This window comes from Atractosteus spatula, chromosome 6 (genome assembly GCF_055471065.1).
Source record: "Atractosteus spatula isolate fAtrSpa1 chromosome 6, fAtrSpa1.hap1, whole genome shotgun sequence".
NCBI lineage: Eukaryota > Metazoa > Chordata > Actinopteri > Semionotiformes > Lepisosteidae > Atractosteus > Atractosteus spatula.
The window spans coordinates 58,884,532-58,903,773 of NC_142711.1; the positions used below are offsets into that span (position 1 = coordinate 58,884,532).

Consider the following 19,242-nt stretch of genomic DNA (forward strand, 5'->3'; position numbering starts at 1 on the left):
TTGCTCGTAGGGACTGTACGCTCTTTTATGAACCCTGTTTAATAATACTCCACAAGGAAATAAATGTGTACAGCACATGAACAAAGGTGAAATACCAAACACTTTATTTAAATTAGCATTGTAGTCACTCAATATAAGGGTAGTGCTCAACTTGTTAGAGTTCTATGAACAAGCAACAGCTACAATAGATATCTAGAATATATATTTATATGTTCTGTTTATAATTATAATGAATTCTAATGAAATATAGAACTGACTATAAATGTATGTTTATATTTATAGTTACTGTATAATATATACATTCTATCAAAATATAGAATCATTGAATTTTCAGAATTCCCAGGCCATGACATAACTTGATGAGCTAGATGTCTCATAACGATTACAAATACAAACTGCTTGCAAAACAAGCAATTATGACCTTGGTCAAAGCACTCCCAACACTTTTGTATACTTTTTAGGTTCAGAGGGGATGTGTGACTTTGTGATGGGTTGCCAATGTTACTTTAGCACTATCAACACAATACTATAAAAAAAGTAATTCCATTGAAAGCTCACATGAACCCCTAAATAATGCCCCATTTCTCCTACTGTTTCTGTAACCCTAGTGAGGTGCAGTTGAATTTGTTGGCCTACTTTCCAATTGCATTTTCTTAGGTGTAATAAATATTTTACACTGCATAGGTCCTTAGAACAAATACTGCAGAAATGGAAGACAACCACTGTTAAATAATAATACAAAAATAATTGTAGTGTAAAAAATTAAATTAAATTAAAAATAACAGCAACACCTGATGGTCTCTGTTCTTAAAGATTGGAATTGACCAAACCTTTGTTAGACTGTTTTAAACAACAGTAAAAAATATATAATTTTACAGCACATACCTTTTTTCCTCATGTACATATGGTGTACTTTTCTGTCTCCATATTTAGGTTGTCTGATACCACAGTTAGATAATGAGTTCCTGGCATGGTCTGGGTTCATTCCAAAATTCAAGTGGTGACTAGGGTGAGTCATTGCCAACTGTAGATGAAGAGCAGCTTATCAACAACAGAACTACATAAAAACAGCTGTGCCACCAACTGATAATGGTGCCATTCATATTAAAACATTATGCAAAATATTGTATACTGTTAGCGGGTATATACTTTGTTAACAGAATTGTTTTATTTGCAAAAGATGAAAACTAATTTTGAAGACTGTCTGAAAATCAAAGGCTATATGACAAATATAGACATCTAGAATGAAAAAATGATGTGGCAAAATTATGACTTCTGGAAATTGATATAACATTTACATTACACATGTGATGTATTCATGCATATGTGAATACAGATACACATAATTGGAAGTGAAAAAGACTAATGCCTAAATGAGTTGGTTCTGTTGAAGTTCTCAATGTAATATAGAAATATGCTGTCTGGCACCAACTAAAATAAAAAAAGCACAGTGAAATTGAATAGCTGAATTATTAAAAAGGTTTGAGATCTCTTTTCCCCTTTAAGATGGGGTATTTAATACATTGCGGCAACCAGCAAAGTCGACATAAAATCTTTAAAAGGATTCTTTTACGATGAGAAAATCTTGATCTCTTTTCTAGACTGTGATAACATTAAACCCAATCTTTTTTTCTTGCTTATTTTTAACCATGTGTATGCAAGTCTATAAATATTACAGAGTTTTGGTTTAATGCATTTTTATTCTATGTGAAAGAAATGAAAAACATAACTTTTGTCTTAACTCTGTATGGAAGAAAAATAAAAAGTAACAGATATATAAACAGTCTATAAGACATAATTGCAAATGTTATTTGAACCAAGCAAAATAATGACACTTTTATATGAATGTTTTTGGATTTACATTAACATTATACAGGTATAATAGACACACCTACATCCCAAATGCATGTTTCCTTTACTCTAAACTAGAGCAACTGAATCAGGTGTTATAATGAAAGATGTTCCTTAATCATCTATAATGTACAAGTACAATGTACAAATATGTAAATAGGATTTTATCTTTATCTTTAAAAATTAGTATATTTTTCCCACAACACATTTAACACAAGAATGTGGTTTCGAATTTTATTTAAAAAGCCTATTGCCAGTTTTGAATAGCTAACAGAGGGTAATGAATAGCTTGGTATATTACTAGATAAAGCCTGCAAGATTACATCGAATTAAATTTTTTTGGTATTAGATCTTTTAAATTTCATTAAGCTATCCAAAATTCTTGAGCATTGCAACATGACAGAAACAAAACTGAGCAATACGTCTGAAGGTCAATAATCTTAAGAATATGCGACTATGCAAGGTGAGAAAAAGTCAGAAAGAAGGATAAAAAGCCTCCCTTGTTAATGCTTAAAGCTAACACTAACACTTCAATCAATTAAATCAATCAAATCAAATCAGCCCCGGGGGGGGGCTGGGGTGATGAAATTTAAGTTATGCATCATATTCAAGTGACACTTTCCTAAAGCACTCAAGACCCATCTTCGGACTCTTTTACCTGCAAAAGACACCGTTCTTTGAACACATATCCTATCAGCTTGTCCAGGTGCATGAGGCACTGGTGGTAACGAATGTGATGTGTAAGGACTGGCAACATCATAGCATGCTGTTGGCAGAAAAAGGAAGAGTAAAGGACAGGACAAATTCAACCACAGATCATGATTCACTAAGAAATGTCAAGCAAAAAGCCACAGACTGAACTGACAGGATAAGACTGGTATCCTGTGGGGTAAAAAAAACAATTTGGCATGCTCCTTAATCGCCGGAGTCTTAAAATTAAGCCAAAATCTATTTACATACTTACATATACTAGCTTGAATTCGTTTCCTACCTCTGAGCTTTCGATTAATTATAAAACTGATGTATTTTTTTAAATCACAGTTTCACAAGTTATTTTAACATAGAGCCTTTAGTGTGGCTTCCATCACAAATTGGACTTTGCATCTCCGGCTACAAAAAAAAATGACTTATGTCCTTTGTAATTCAATGAAGCACTGCAGAGCCAAACACAGCAGAAGCTCTCTCACTACCTGGCAGACATCAGAGCGGATGCCTGTTTTCCAGAAACCTTGGCTACTGAGCTCCACAGTCACCTCACGGCGCATAGTGTTCTTTTGTCTGATCTTCTGAAGAGCTTCCTACAACGTGAATAATTGATCACTGGTTAAAGCCAGAAGGGATTCTCCCCTTACAGGTGTCAGACAACAGCAAAGAAATTGGGACGCAGGAGAAAAAGAACAAAACTGAAAAAAATTGTAATTACGGTTCAATTTTAATAGCATGTGCACAGGCAGTAGTCATGTGAGCATTATCGAAAGTCAAAACTGCATTATGCATACAATTAGAAGCACAAGTGGCCTAGCTGTTGGTGAGCAGGAGCAGTCTGCATTACTGGCTGTGTTTCAGAAGGCAGCTGATTATGCCAGAGTGGCCATCAACATTATGGCACCAGCTTTTCAGCTGAATTAGTTGTAGATGATACCCATTAAGCTTCAATTCAACAGGTGCAGCGGTTCAGAAATAGACTTCTAAAGGGATTTATATATATAAAATATATATTATATATTTTGAATTTTCTTGCCTGGTTGCCATCCTAGTTGATTCAGGACCCCAGGTTTTGTTACAGAGTATACAGATTTCAAGAGTAAGCCTAACGTGGAAAATGCTTACACCTGAAAGCTTTAAAAGAATTATATAGACTTTATATAGTAGTTGAGAGGAATTTGAATGTCCACCTCACTTGCTTCCCGTCTTGTGAATTATGCCACTTATGACATCTTCACAGACAACCCTAAAGGCTCTCTGGGCTTTCGTGCGTCTCAAGACTTTTTTTTTTCCTTTGGCAGAATCAAAGCTCTGGACCATGTTTAAGAACTTTTCTTTCACAGAGATCCAAAAGACCAGCTGCTTTTTAATTTATGAAATTCAGTCTCATCTTCCTTCTTCACATCTTGCTTCCGGCCACAAAGCTCCACATTCTCTCAGACGGAGTACTTGAAATCAATACAGATGATAAAAACGGACACCTAGATGAGAGCTGGGTAATATGACTTGTATACCTCTTTGCTGTGAAATGTTAATATGACACACAGGCAGACCAAAAGCACACATCTCATGAGTCCTCTTATAGTTGATGCCCTTGCACAAGGGCATAAATTACTCATTTTAGCTGGAGTGATTTACTTTCTGACAGCCTGCGTGTCAAACTCTGTATTGCCTTTACAGTACCATTGCTTGCAGCAGTTGAAATTTTAACCTCATGGAAAATCCAGTAATTGACTGGGCTGCAGCAAACTTGAGCCAGAGTCAGAGAGGGGATGCTGAGCATTTCTTAAAGCTCAGGATTAGGAAGTCCAAAGGGTCTGATTAAACATACATACAACACTGGATAATGCAAGAGGATTTATATTATGCACTCTTAAGTAGTTACACGCAGATTTATACATCGTTATCTGTGCTGTGAAAATTATAAATACCTCTCTTTGTGTCAGCTTCTGCTTGTCAACCTGCTTGACTTTGGGACTGTTGGCCAGCAGATGCCGCAGTTTCACGTAGCTCTTCCACAATTTCTGATACCTGAAATAAAGCACGATTGAATGTTTTGAGATGACAACATTTTTCTGGACTCAATTAATTTCAAGCTTTGGAAACAATCTGCTTATTGTTTCCTCAATTATCCCAACTAATCTTCAGATGCCTTATGATAAATAGGTATATACAAAATCCTTAAGGATGGCTTTTTAAATAAAGAGAATGAGATACTATACAAATGCACTTTCCTCAAATGACAAGAGAGCCTTCTATCTATGTCATTATTTCCTCTTGTGATGCAAGGAAAGACAGACTTGAGAATAATTGCTATAAAATCAGAAAGGACATCAAGGGCTCTTTTATGTCCAATTTACAGACCTATTTCATGAAAAAAGACTATTTTAAAATACATAAAAATATGCCTGGCACTAGATTGTTAAAGCTGATGAATCTCTGAAGCTAATAGAAAGCCTTTTTGTCATCAACATTACAAGACGAGCACAGGAAGACTCTCTGAGTTTTCCTAAATTGCCTTGATAATATATTTCAACTGGAGGAAAACATTTTATTGTAGCAACTGGACAATACACTTTACAGAAGCTTCCAGCCCTGGTACCTAGTTCCAGCCTTAATCCAGTGTGACTTCCATGACATTGGATAAATTGAGTAAATAAATTAAGTTAAAAGAACTCCACAGCAAATTTTGATCCCAAAAAATGAAAACCACTCATTAGTTATTTTTCTTATTATTTAGTTTCTTCTGCAGTGTCAGATTATCCAGAGTTAGGGAAAAAAATTTAACAACTTGTGTCAGCTTGTCCCTAGTGAATTTCAATTCAAAATCCTGTAATCCTGGAACAACTGTAGGAAGTGTATAGCACTGATTAAGAAAATAATCTAAATATGGCTATTTTGCAACAAAAGGCCTTTTCCATGGCAAAGCTTTACAATTTTTTAAAATAAATAAAAAACTAACGGTACATTTTTTTAACTAGTATTTGTAGCATACATCAGTATTTTGTTACAAAACACAAACTTGTCATAAAAACATCTAACTTACTTTACAATCAAAAATTAATATTTTAAAAGTTGTTTGTATAGTCTATTTTCTCCAATGTTTTGACCAAAATGGCCATTGTTTTTGTGACTGAACATTTCATTGCCCCAAAAGGCTTCATTAACCTAGGAAAAGGACCAATTAAGACCTTAATATTGGAAACTCATTATAGGATAATAAATAAGGAGGCTTACTTGTGTGATTATCAGATTACTACAGCCTTACCTCATCTTAAAAACAAACCTTTTAAGGATTTCAAACGACTTTTTTCTGCCTTCTTTAGCAGCTTTAGAACTACTCTGAAACCAATTTTGTCAGCATTTTTTTTCAGTTCCATAGTAGGTTCTGCATTTATTGCAGGAAAAGCAATCCTCTGCAGTTTTGCATCTGACATTGCCCAAGGCACAGATATATACTCTAGGTCCTGGAGGGCTGCTGTTTTCACCTTGGACTTTTAATGACTCTGACTCAGTTTTCCACTTAATTGGTCTATATCACAACTGTGTCCAGGTTCTTTAATCATTTTATATTATAGGTTTCCTACAATACCTAGTGAAATGCAATCCTTCAGAAGTAGGAGTGAATATCATTGATGAGCAGGAGTGAATATTATTGATGATGGTTTCTACTGAGCCTAGAATTCACGGTTACTAATAGTGCCATATATTTACAAACAACAGTTTGAAGTTATGTTCTTTCCTTCCCAATCCCAAGTTTTTTTTTTAGTTAGGTCTGTAATATGATATGTAATTAAAGTAGCTAAAATTTAATTATTGCAATGCAGCAGACAGAAATGTCCTTTACCTGCTAATAATTTCAAAATTCATACAGGAATTTGTTCTGAGCAGTTTTTGATTTGTTTGCCACAGAAGGAGAGGTTGTTTGATTAAAACCATGAAATCACCTTTAAGTGTAGTTAAACATGGTCAGGGTACATTATCCAGTACACAACAGGAGAGGTTTAAGGTAATTCGTTCAGAGAGTCATTGTCAAAAGACATTTCTCCCCCACATTATTTTAACATTCATAATGTATATGACAGGGTGATCAAAACTTCACCTTCCTTTAAGGCATAATAATAATAATTAAGCATAACAATGAAGCAAAAAGTGTGTAAAACCATTGCCAATGCAAATAAGGAAAAGTGTTACAATAAAAAGCAAACTGTACTGAGATCATGAACCACAACTCTCCTTGGAAATAGTAAAACCTATCACAACAGTTATGCAAATGGTATGTTGGCTTCAAGCATTACCAGAAATCCAGTTTAAATAATATTTTCTGTGCAAAACCCTCACTAGGAAAATGAGATGATAATATAAAATAATGGCTGACGTACTGTGGATCTCCTGCATAACTCAGCTGTGCAGGTCTTATCCCAAAGTGAACAATGATTGGGAAGGTGATAACGTCTGGGTTAAACTGCTCCCGGTCCAACTGGTCAATCCGAACTGAACTGGGCTTCTGAAAAACATCCGTTACTTAATACCAAGTACAAAAAAAACTGAAAATATTCTTTAATCTTTCCAACCCTTTAAAAAACACAAGAAAGTCCTGAACAGGTAAAAAAAGCTGATTACTATATTTAAAGGTAACCGAATATTTTTACTGAGACTAGTAAATATTTCAACATTCCTGGTGAAAAATCAACTGGACATTTTGCAACACTATTTGATAACTAAAAATAAAGGAATTGACAAAGGACTGATTTTCCTTTTGAAAGATGAAACGAAGGACAATAAAAGACTGTCCTTTATGAAAGAACATGAAGGTACTTCAAGGTGCTGTAAATCTAGACATCTCCACAACAGGGCAAGAAAACCTGAAGCTAGACAACTTTTCACAGACAGCCCTTACCATCCCAGGGTTGGTAACAATCATTCCTTTGCACTCTTCTGCGTATTTCTGCCACTCTAGTTCCTCCCACTGCAGCATGTGGGCGATCTCTTCTTCGGGCACCAGCGGCTTGTTACTTCTCAGCAGATACAACAGCACCTGGTGCATTGACAGCACCTCTTTACCCCCATCTGTACGCAAGCAGAGAGTTTGTCACCACATTTGCAACCGGTTCTGAAAATGAAACTAATCCTCGGCACGTCCCCCTTTCTAGGTCACTTTTCCCACTTGGATCAAGTTGCCCATGACCCAAATGCCGGAGACACATCTACAGTGATCCCCAAGAAAGCAGTCATGGATTGCAATACGTACTGCATCCCCAACACAAATCAAGTCTGTTATGTCTAGATCTGAGACAGCAAGCTTAGACGCGGAACAGAAATTAATGTATGCTTGTTTCTTAATGCACTGGCCTTTTTTAATTTGATTTATTAAAATAAATTTATTTTAATATTCATTTATTTATTATCCCTAAAATGCCAGTTTTACAAAATAAAACTATCAAATGAAAAAATAAGAAAATACTAAAACATTAAAGCCATGAACGTAGGTACTTTTACAAAATTTAACTTCATAAGGTAGAGTAACAAATTATGACCACATGAGGGCAGTATGTCTTAGAAAATGCATCATACAACAAACTAAACAATTTTGAACAGTGGTAAGTTAATTGGCTCCCAGGAAACTTGGCCCTGATGCGAGCGTGTGTGCATTTGTATCTGTACGTATGAACTGGCATCTTGTCCAGGGTGTATCCTGCCTTGTGCCCATTATTTGCCGGGATAGGCCCGGATGAAGCGGTTAGAAATGGATAGATGGAATAAATGCATGTTTATAGGAAGTGCTCACCTGGAAGAAATCTCACAAAACGGGGCATGAAATGAAATTTCGGACAGGTGGGAGAATCAGTATCACTTTCAGGACCTGAACAAACAACAAAGTGTTTAAGAACATTTGCTTTGCTTAGCTCACAGGAAATGTATGCAATAATTTTTAAATTGTATAATTTGAAATTGTAACAATTTTAATAATTAGAAAAATAGATATGGGGCTTCTTAATGATTCAAACATCAAAGTTTTAAAAAATGCGATTATCAAATGTGCAAGCTACATTCGCTGAACTGATATTACAAAATGATTGCTCACTGAATTTGTATAATTTTAAGTTTCAGGGTATTTCATCAAACCCCTTTGCTCTAATACGCATTTATACAAATATTCACCAGAACTGCTTGTCCTATGGTGAATACTTAAAAAGAATAAACTAAAAGTTTATTAGTAATTTGTAAAGGAAAATAAAGAAAACACAGGCAATGTTTTATGAAAGGTAATTTTCAGTAGTTTTTTCCATTAAAAACATATTTTGTACAGAATGTTGGTTGTTACCAACTTTTAAAAGCAAGAAAAACAATCCATACCTTTGAGGTTCCAGTCATATAGCTCAAGTATGTCTTTAAACAAATACGAAGAAAACAGCTCCAGACCTTTCACACAGTAATTCTGAAACCAAAGTAATAATGACAGAGTTCAGATGACATTCACATTAGCTTCCCAGTAGTATGCTTCCTTCAATAAATTAAACTGCTACATATAATCAAAACAAGGTGATATTTGCAATCGGTGCTATAAGGAACAACTCTGAGTAGTGATGATGGAGATGTGATGAGCGTTGGTACAGTACAAAAGGCAATGGTACCACAGCTGAGCAGCCTATACCACAATAACAATTACAATTCATACCCGGAATTCATTTCTACTGTTTTTCTAAACTCACATCACAAGCTGGAAGTGTGTTAATTCCATTAAGTACAAATTACAGTACTGTAGCATAAAAGGCACTGTTAAACAAAAAAAGTCTTACCTCAGGTGCCATCTCTTCAATAAAATGGATGGTGTAGTCTATGTTAAAACGGATCACTCTGCATAACGGAATCTGTGGATAAAAGACGAGCACTTTAAATGCCTTAAATGATATAGCTAAGTATTATTGACAGAGTTAACATTGAATAGAAACTCATAAAAGCTGAAAACTTGATTCGCCAAGCACCTTCACTGGGACTTTTCTAAACATTAAACAAGTTTAGTCGTTTTAAAAGATTAAGTCGGCTCCTGCCTGTTTAATCCCACCATTACATTTCTTGTTCTTTGTTATCAGAGAAAACGGATTTGGGGAGTTGGAGGGTAAAAGTCGCTGTGCTAGCGCTAGTGTTCTGCATCGAACTTGTAAATTACACATTGCCTCACAATCCCAATGCTGAGCTTGTTGATCCATTTCTAATTCTGTTACTTATGCACATCCCATTCCAAGAGTGTGAATTATCCTTTGATAAGCTACGTAATCCTCAAAGAATTATTTTTGAGATAAAATCCTGATTAAATCATTTATTAAACCCTTTATAACCCCATCCGTTTGGTCAAGCTTAGGCAGGCATTGATTTCCCATTTCCATTCTTCCGCTTGTATTCTTTAAACCCTGCAGCATTATTCTCTATAATGGCACATTAACTGCATATTTGCTTTGTGGCGCCACAATAGCCTGGAAGCTACTGGGAGGCTTTCGAAAAAAAAAGATGTCAAATACAGCAGGTCAACAACCCAGAACTCAGCAAACAAGCACCTGCTAGTGCAATGAATAATCTTATGTGAACCTGTTGTGCAGTTAACCCATATGATAAGAATATCTACAGCAGTTTACGCTAAATACTGACACACTTAAGCAGAATTGTGTATTTGCATTTAGGAATAAATCAGCATGGAAAAAACAAAAAACAATAACAATACGCAGGCCATTACATGTGGTAATGCTTAAGGCTGCAGAACTTACAAAGTAAATGGAAAATCTTGGTGCTGCACGTTTGTGTTTAGTACTCTTTTTCTCTACATGGTAGCATAAATCCAAGAGACATTCCCCTATTACAGAATTCCACCATGTTATCAGTAAAAAAGCATTTTCTCTAAAGGTCATCATTTTTTATTCAGTTTCAACTGGTACAGTCATATTTATTGCACCCGCCTGCTCAACATGTAGGCCAAGTGTCCCTCCATTATTTATACAAGAGAAATGCTTGGCTAACAGAGCGAACAGCCTGGTACAACCACAGCCCGGGGCTGGAATGCCAAAGACAAATCAGTCATCAGCAGAGCAAATCAGACAGGAAAACCTTACTGAGCTACCAAATTCATTCAAAAAGTTCAAATGTGTTTGTGGGTTTTGTGTTCCTCTAAATTGTCTGGCAAAATGTGTTGCGGTGGAGAAAAACAAAGTTAGAATTAAACTTTTATATGGTTCATAGTGTTATGGAAATCAAACCATACAGCCTTGCACTTTTTATGAGTTAACAGCATTTATGCTACAACTACCAAATGAGTCAGACTGGCCAAATGGTCTCCTCTCATTTGTAACCATTTTTATAATATTATTACCACTGCCATGCTTCACAGATTAGATGGTAATGTCTAGAGCATCTACATTTCCTTTTTTTTCTCCACACTTGAACATTTACATCACTTTAGTAAAAAAATATATTTTCAACTGTCCCTAAAACTGCCCCTTTTCATCTTTTGTTCTGTGCAAATTCTAATGTGGTCATTCTGTTTTTTGTACTGATGAGAGTTTTACAGTATAGCCTATTTAATTCTGCCATCTCAGTCTTCCATGAACTGTGAAATCTCATACCTTCCAACCCTGTGTACTCTGGAAAATACTTTCACTGATAGATGATTTAGGGTTTACTTTGACTGTTCTCAGAATTGTTTTTGTCATAAATTTCAAATAACTTGTTTGGCTGATCTTATGCTAAGTTTCTATGCTATGGTTCTTTTTTTTCATCTTCCAGCTACTTATTTTATGTTTGTTCTGACTTCCAATTAACGACTCCAAGCACTAGTCAAAAGCAAGAAAGGCTAATAAGATGTTCACACTTTTTTCAACTTTTGCTCCTTCAGAATGAAGACTGGACTGGGAGTGACCTCTACTGTGTTAGGAGATGTCCTCTACTGTGATCTTTACTAGTACAAAGAAAAAAGTAATTTTCTTCTTTTGTTACAGAGGAGGCTATAACACAAATAAACAATGAAGCCTTCAACAGAAAATCATTCATAATAAATAATGCTTAATACACTTGAAAATACAATTCTTGGAATCCAGAAAATTCAGTAGGATCAATTATTCTTATACTTACATTGGTAAGAGAAGTGTGTGAAAACAAAGAAAATCCTTCAAAGAGGTATTCATGATCGTCATATTCAATCACAGTTGGTCTGTCAGTCTAGAAAGACCAATGATGAGAATCCAGTTAACAGACAAGAAACAATTTACAAACAACGTATGCACTTTTGTATTAACTTCCAGAAGTACTTACTAAGAAGTTGGTAGGTGGGGACACTGTAATTCTGTAGTGAAACAGTTTTCCTGAGTTGTTGGTCATCGGGCGACATGCTTTAACATGCTAGAAAAGACAAAAACAGTTCAACACAAACAGTTCTTCTCAGGTTCATTACAACCTGGATTGTAAAGCACATTGGATTTTCAAATAACCGAAATATTCTCCTGCTCAAAGTTAAAGGAAACAATTAGTGAAATATCAGCACAACATTACAACAGACTTAAGATGTGTACTTCAAAAAACAAAACAAAAAAAAATCTTCACCTCTTCCCCAGGGTAGATACTATGTCGGATTCCTGTTCGTCTGGCTTTGGCACTGCACTTGCACAGTGGCCCATCATTCATCTGTCAGACATACAAGAGACAGAGGATTCTTAATACCTATTCATATTACAGTAGACTGAATAAGAGCATTTCTATATTCTCAATTTAAGACAAAAACACATCATTATATCTGATGTTTGCTTAAATGATAATGTGTATCAGTAATAAAAGTTTAAATTTAAAATGAAACAAATATTCTACTGAAGTTAATCAGATTAGTTCAGAAAAATAATAGAGCTTAGTGTGAAAGCGAGAGCAGATGTAGAGAGTATTACTGATGCCTATCAGTCATGACGGTGTTCAATATATAGTTCCCAAGACAGAAAATGTGTCTGCTCCATAGCTGCACTGAAACATGCAATCCATTATCAGAACTACACTGCTTGATATCTGACACAGAAGTACCTTTTATGTTTCACTGTGCATTTCAAAGCCATGATTGCAAAGATTTTTTTTATTCTTAATCACATTATCTTGCTGTTCATCATCATGCTATTCATTCTGTACCTTGTATCATACATTTCAATAGATTGTTTTAATAGCTTTGACTTACCACCTGATTTACTGCATTACATGATTTAGACACTTGATTGTACTCATTGTCATTTTAATGCAACTTTCCTTGGATAACAGAATCCTTTAAGTGAAGGAATTATAATTTAAAAGGTCTCTGTAGAACAATATTTCAGAAGTGACAGTGGACAGTGAATTGCACATACTGATTACTTCACGTCACTCAGGAGGTCTGCTAAGCAAGTAATAGTAACAGATTTCTTTCGGATAATGCATAATGGCAAGACGGTATTTTAAGGTAAATTTATTCCTTTTGCATGGTAATGATGAAAAAAAAACTATTGGTGTACCTGCCCAGCATCATTGTACCAAAGCTCCTCATGCAGGCGGTCAGGATGAGCTTTCTTTCTTTTAATTTCAGCAATGACGTCAAAGACCTCAGAGTCAGAGCTGCTAGTACAGCTACTGTCCCTGTCTGATTCACAGTCTGATTCACTTGAGCTCTCATCTGGAGCCAAACAGGGAAAAAAAAAAACTTTAATGGGCAAACCACATGAATGGTCCTTGTGGGAAGGGTCAACACAGAGCTGTTCTTTGTCATTTTAATTGGAATTTGTCAACATCAATGTCAACCTAAGAAAGCTCCTACATTACCCATATTTTGATGCTGAGAAAAAGTGGGCTTTGTTCTGGCTGTTCCTGATTAATCTGCCTTGTATCTGCCTAGACCAAGTTTTTTTTTTCTTCATTCTAGTAGTTTGTAAAGTGACTGGCAGAATTTTCAGGGTTTTGTTCTGTATGAGCAATCTGAATGGGGTCAAGAATGTTTAGAAGCATTATTAATGGTTATGTTAAACCAAAAGAGGCCAGAGGAAAATAAAAGGCTTCTTTGATATACTTCTCCGTTAATTACACAGCAAAGTCATAAAACATTTTCAAAACCATAGAAACATTACTGCAAAATACCATTATTTTTCATTTAAATTACATAGTTCGGAGAAATCTAACCAGCTTCTTTACGTAATTTGGATTTTTGCCATTATTATACAGTACCTAGATCTTCATCCAGTTTTGTTTTTGGTGGTTCCCATTCAGGTCTTGCTGCCTTTGCACGCTCTTGTCTCTTAACCAGTTCTTCCTCAAACCGGTCATAGAGATCACGTAGTTTGCTTGTTCCAACAACAGTGGAGTCACCCTGTTGAAAAACAAATTGTGCTCTGGGCCTGACCAATCTAAAAAATGAATTGCTAATTGATTAAGTGTTCCTGGCATATATTTATGCTTCAGGAGAATAAGAAATAGTCTGCTGTTTTATTTTAAGATGGTTCCCCAAATTCTTAAGGAGAATCGTTCATCAGGTTTTGTAGGTCTCATTAAATGGGTAGCAGGACTAGTCCAGTGCAGCAGGGTTAAACATATCCAATTAAGTCTCAAGACCTCTTCCAGGCTTAGAAATGCATGTCTACAAGAATTAATGACTCAAATACTGCATTTGTAATATTATTTGATAATTTGCCTAAAAGTTTAATTGAGGAAGGTAATTTTAAATGATTAAAAAATGTAAACATACAACTGTCATCTCTGCTTCCTAGTGACCTCTAGCACAGACACAACTCGTCTAATTTACTATTAGAATCTAGAAGCCATTTAGAAAAATATACCTGCTTAATAAAAACAAACAAACAAGAAACTAAACACACCACCAATCTTCTCGCAACTGGATGGTCTGCAAAAATATGTTTTTGTCTATCTTTTACATTTGCTTTACTGCTGCAAAGATGTCAAGCCCACACCAGAAGAAGGCTCAAAAGCCATAACACTGTGTTTATCTACTTTTCAGCGTGGAACTAACCTCTATTTGTTCCTCTGGTGCTCGCACACTGATGCAGCTCTTAACTCAAACCACATCAAAGTCACAAGTTCTTTGATGCATCTGCTCTGTTACATGTTTTTTTCTTCCTATTTCATCAGGGGCATGAAAACATCTGGAGAGCTCTGTCTTAATCCATTAAGTGGGATACAAATTTCACGTAAGTTTCACCCACATAAGTGAGGTGAATTTGTAACAGTATTGCCTGAAGTATTTTGCCTTGCCACTCCAGAAACAACCTAACTGCATTTCATTACCTATGTTCCTTAAACTAGTCACGTTTTGACAAGTTGAACTTCGGATGATTTTATATAGAATAATCGAAGCAGGAGCCATTCCGAGAATCTCGGGTCTGCTTTGATGCCAGCTGGTGTTATACATACCACCTGGTCCATTGGATCATTGGAGTAGTAGTTCTCAGCATGAGTGCAACGAATCCAGGCAGGCTTGAGAAGCTCTTCCTCCTCTTTTTCATCTTCCATTCTCTCGGCAGGAGTCTCTTCCGGCTCTTTGCTCTTCATAAAGGAGTAGCTCCTCTCTCTGTTACTTGCCTGGCTATCCATCCTCCTCTCTCTGTCGTCTTCCCAGCGCATTCTCTTCCTGTCCCGACTGCTAGAGCGACTCCGCGAGCTAAGGCAGAGAATATCAGGAAATAAAATCCAGAATGGTCATGGAAACAGTGAATCAAACAAATTAGTTGTGGTTCACTCCTTTATAAGCCAAGACTGGAACTTTAACATCAAACGATCTGTAGTTCTGAGTTATCTCTTTCGCTTTCTCAAGATTCTTTCTCAAATCTCTTTCATTTTCCTTAGAGAAAAATCAACATTGTCATAAAAAGATTTAAGACAATTCTTATCCTCTTATTTGGATTTTTTAACCCCAGGTGACTCTATAATATTGAATATCATTCCTTATTTAACAAATTCTCTTTATTTGGGTTAAATCATATCTGGAATAAATATGATATGAATCATATTTGGAATGTGAACCTATCGTCCCTCATTTTCATAATGATGCAAATATTGAAAAAAAGAACATCTAGCGAACAGTTTTAAAACTTGGATTTTGAAAAGCCAACGCCTTCTGGCACATTGTTAATACTGACATACATAAAGGGAATATAGACAACAGTAACAATACCACCTCCTGGGCCTCTTGTAGTCTTTCCTGTGTGGCCTTTCAGTAGAAGGTGATCTCCTGCTTTCTCTGTGCCGATGCCTATCCCTAAAATGAAACAAGGAGTTGTATTATTTTCTGAAATGCATATTTGACTGTCTAATTAAAACAATGCAATCATTGAGATAATATCAAAATCTCTTCCTAATCTCTATAATGTCCCACGTAGTGAGAAGAGTGTGAAATAACCCATCAGCAAACACAGTATTAATTTTCCCACGGTATATTATGTTTGGGGATGTATTAATAATACATTCTCACTTGTGCAACTGTACACGATGAAGATTTTTGTTTCTAAAAAAACATTTTAAAATTAAAAGGAGACAAATGACATAAATCAAGTCAGCTTCAGCTGTGTTCACAAAAGTGCTGTCAAGCACCACCCCAGAGGTTGCTTTCCTGTAGAGTTGGATAACACTCTTCTGGCAGGGCAGTACAAGAGCTCTGAGAAAAGTGCTTAATAAAGATATCAACCATGGAAAATATCTGGCACCGTACTGCAGTACAACTATGTAATTTAGAGAAGATGCAGTATATGGAAGTCATTCAATACCAGTAGTCTTAAAAAGCCTGACTACATTTAGTAGTCCATTAGAATGTGGTCAGAAAGAAATGAAGGATTTACCTTTTTTGGACTTAAATATAAGGAAGGAAATTTGTGACTTTGAAATTGTGGTGAAAGTGATCAAAATCCTGAAATACTGAAATTCTGATTGCGCATTCCCCTATTTGGCATGATCGGGACATGCATCACTTGCAAAATAAGTGATACTTATTAAATATCACTTGTAAGCCCTTCATATCTGAATCCTGGAGAGGAGGGATCACACCTTTTCTACCAAGGCAGTTTATAACAACTTGAACAATTACAACTCAATCTATTACAGATATATTACACTATAACCATCTATTCTGATGGATGTGTTGAAGAAAATCACAGGAAAGAGAAACATCACATATTCTATACATCAAGTACAAGTACTTGTTCAAAACATCAAGTGTCCTATAAGAAGTCTAGAATTAGAAGAGACAGGGGACCTCTTAGCTCGTTAAGAAACAATAAAAGACACTGTTACATTACTCAACCCTATAGGTCTGGGTCTCATTTTAGCTCGTGCATGCTATATTTTAAATATGATGCATAAAATGAATAAAAGCAGGCCCTGGGTTTCAACACTGATGCATTTCAGTGTGCGCATTTAAAGGATCAACAATCCATGCGTCAACAATGTGCACGTGCCAGTCGAGCTCAACTTACCTGCTACGTTCCCGACTCCTGTGCCGAGGCGGCGTCCTGCCTCGCTCGTGCTCGGACCTGTGGCGGCTCCCTTCCTGCCTCCGCCTGTCCGGGCTCCGCCCCCGGTCCCTGCGCTCCCCGCCGTATTCCGGCCTGTACCTGTCTCCGTGGCCGCCGTAGCCGTAGCCCCTGTGCCGGCGCTCCTCGTGCCGCCTGCTCCTCTCCGGCGACCTCCGGTCACTCTGGGGCTTCTCCGGCTTGTACTGGCCGCCGTGCCGGAACTGGTCGGCCTTGAACGAGCCGGAGCCCGGGCCGTAGCCCGCGCCACTGCCGAAGCTGGGCGGCGGGAACGGGGGCTGGGGGTAGCTCATAGAGTAGGGAGGCTGGTAGCCCAGGGGCTGCGACATGGAGGGGGGCGCAGGGGGGTGTGGGGGCGGCAGGGGCGGGGGCGGCGGCAGTGGCGGCACCGAGGGCATCATGTAGTGGTAGGAGCCTTGAGCGGAGGCCGCCGGTCCGGGCAACAGGCTGGCGGACGAGTTCGGCAGGGGTGGAGGGGGGAAGTTCGGGGGTCCGGGAAACCCCTGCCGAATCGGGGGGCTGGGGAAGGGGGGGCGAACCGGGCACTGGTTCAACGCACTCTGACCCTGGGAGGGCACCGGTGGGGGGTACGGCATAAAGTCGGGACGCGAAGGTATGTAGCCAGGGCTGCCCTGACTGGGATATCCAGGGCACGAAGGCGGCGGCGGCTCGTAATGGAAGGAAGGCATGGACTGCTGCGGAGGAATCTGGCGCAGGTTCTGCGGCCGGTAGTTCTGCGATCCCCCCCGCTGACCAGAAGAGACTCGTCCCCTGGGACAGCCGCGACCAAGATGGAATGACATCTTGATTCTTAAAGAGAGGCAAAAAACAACAACAACAACAAGCATTACATCTCACTAATGGTAGTAACAGCAGTCAAGAAAGTCAACAAAAAAAGGTTTCAACAAACGCAATTCAACAAAAAGATTCTATGATGGACTGCACTGCACTAGTTATACATAGAAACTGCTAACTAGACCAAAATGTCGAAATCTTAATGTAAATATATAGAGGATAAGTGCATAAAGCAGTGTTAAATAAAAGATCATCTTTATTTTTAGACTGAACACTGTTAGAAATAAGAATGAAACTGGTGCCCAAAGCTGGTTTTCGATTCTCCACACACTAATATCTTTTCAATTATTTGGTTAAACCTTACGAACAGACCTACGCAGCAATAAGAATGCGTTTTTTTTTTTAATCAGAGTGCTTGACAGTATCATTCCCAATTGTGTCTGCGCATCATTAACTGATAAACAATAAGGGCTGTTTAGAAAGCTACGGGAGCGCAACAGTTTTAAACCAAGTTAAATGAGAGTTTTGATCAATATATTTCGTGGAAATGGCACGCATAAAGCTGATCATATTTAAGTCTACATCCTGTATGGCATCAAAGATGGGATGGTATCACTGTAATTCATGGAAACGACACACATAAGGCTGCTCGTATGTGAGTCTGTATCCAAAATGCGAAAAAAAAAGGTTAAAAATCGAATCAATCAAATATTTCAATGAAGTGGTCTATAAGTTTAAATGACTGAGGTGCATACTGTATGTTAAATACGACGCAAAAAAAGAATAAAAGTTGATGCTGGATTGTGCAGTGTGGGACTGCTACCGATGTCCGGCATTGTTGTCCATTAGTATGAATTGCTGTTTAAAAGCACCTTGGATAATGATAAGCAAGACATGTATATATAAAATAAAAATACCGTCAATAATGCTGTGTGTTTCGTGACTGCACCATCTGACTTGCATAGGTAAATACCATAAATTCGTTCAAATTGACAACATGGAAAAATAAACATTATTGTAACCTGAGATATCACCCGTGTTTATTTCCTAATATAACCGAGACAAACTAGCCTATCGCTTGCACGTTTTTTACGGGTTTTTTTTACCATAGCATACAACGGTATAAAGAAATTCAAAACTGCATGTTACAGAAACTTACCTTTAACGATAAAATGTTTAGAACAAAAGACAACGATCGCCAGTTTCCAAGAAGAGTTAAAACGATTTACCTAAAATAATTTTTGCTAACAAAATTAAAAGTTTGGTCATTACCCTACATTTCACATGTGTATCGCCGCTTCAAGCTCAGCACCATAATCTCAACAGGAAATGATCCCTGTTGATATCGGCTCGCCTTCCTTTCCTT

At 37.2% G+C, this 19,242-nt stretch overlaps 1 protein-coding gene across 3 annotated transcripts in view; it reads right to left on the reverse strand.

Moving 5' to 3' along the window:
• The window catches only part of drosha (drosha ribonuclease III), a 67,487-nt gene extending 48,268 nt beyond the window's left edge, over positions 1–19,219 (reverse strand). For 2 of the 3 annotated variants that reach the window (XM_088919074.1, XM_088919076.1), the window contains exons 1-18: positions 19,036–19,219; positions 17,025–17,891; positions 15,734–15,814; positions 14,971–15,217; positions 13,771–13,912; positions 13,068–13,225; positions 12,145–12,225; positions 11,857–11,943; positions 11,677–11,763; positions 9,357–9,428; positions 8,914–8,995; positions 8,345–8,419; positions 7,457–7,626; positions 6,939–7,063; positions 4,488–4,587; positions 3,042–3,149; positions 2,510–2,617; positions 886–1,024 (exon numbers count right to left, since the gene is read on the reverse strand). In XM_088919074.1, coding sequence (XP_088775200.1) covers positions 886–1,024; positions 2,510–2,617; positions 3,042–3,149; positions 4,488–4,587; positions 6,939–7,063; positions 7,457–7,626; positions 8,345–8,419; positions 8,914–8,995; positions 9,357–9,428; positions 11,677–11,763; positions 11,857–11,943; positions 12,145–12,225; positions 13,068–13,225; positions 13,771–13,912; positions 14,971–15,217; positions 15,734–15,814; positions 17,025–17,884 — 2,722 coding nt within the window. In that variant the 5' untranslated portion in view covers positions 17,885–17,891; positions 19,036–19,219. The remainder of the gene's footprint in view (positions 1–885; positions 1,025–2,509; positions 2,618–3,041; positions 3,150–4,487; positions 4,588–6,938; positions 7,064–7,456; positions 7,627–8,344; positions 8,420–8,913; positions 8,996–9,356; positions 9,429–11,676; positions 11,764–11,856; positions 11,944–12,144; positions 12,226–13,067; positions 13,226–13,770; positions 13,913–14,970; positions 15,218–15,733; positions 15,815–17,024; positions 17,892–19,035) is intronic. The other variant, XM_088919075.1, reaches the window with a different exon arrangement.
• Positions 19,220–19,242: the final 23 nt, after the last annotated feature.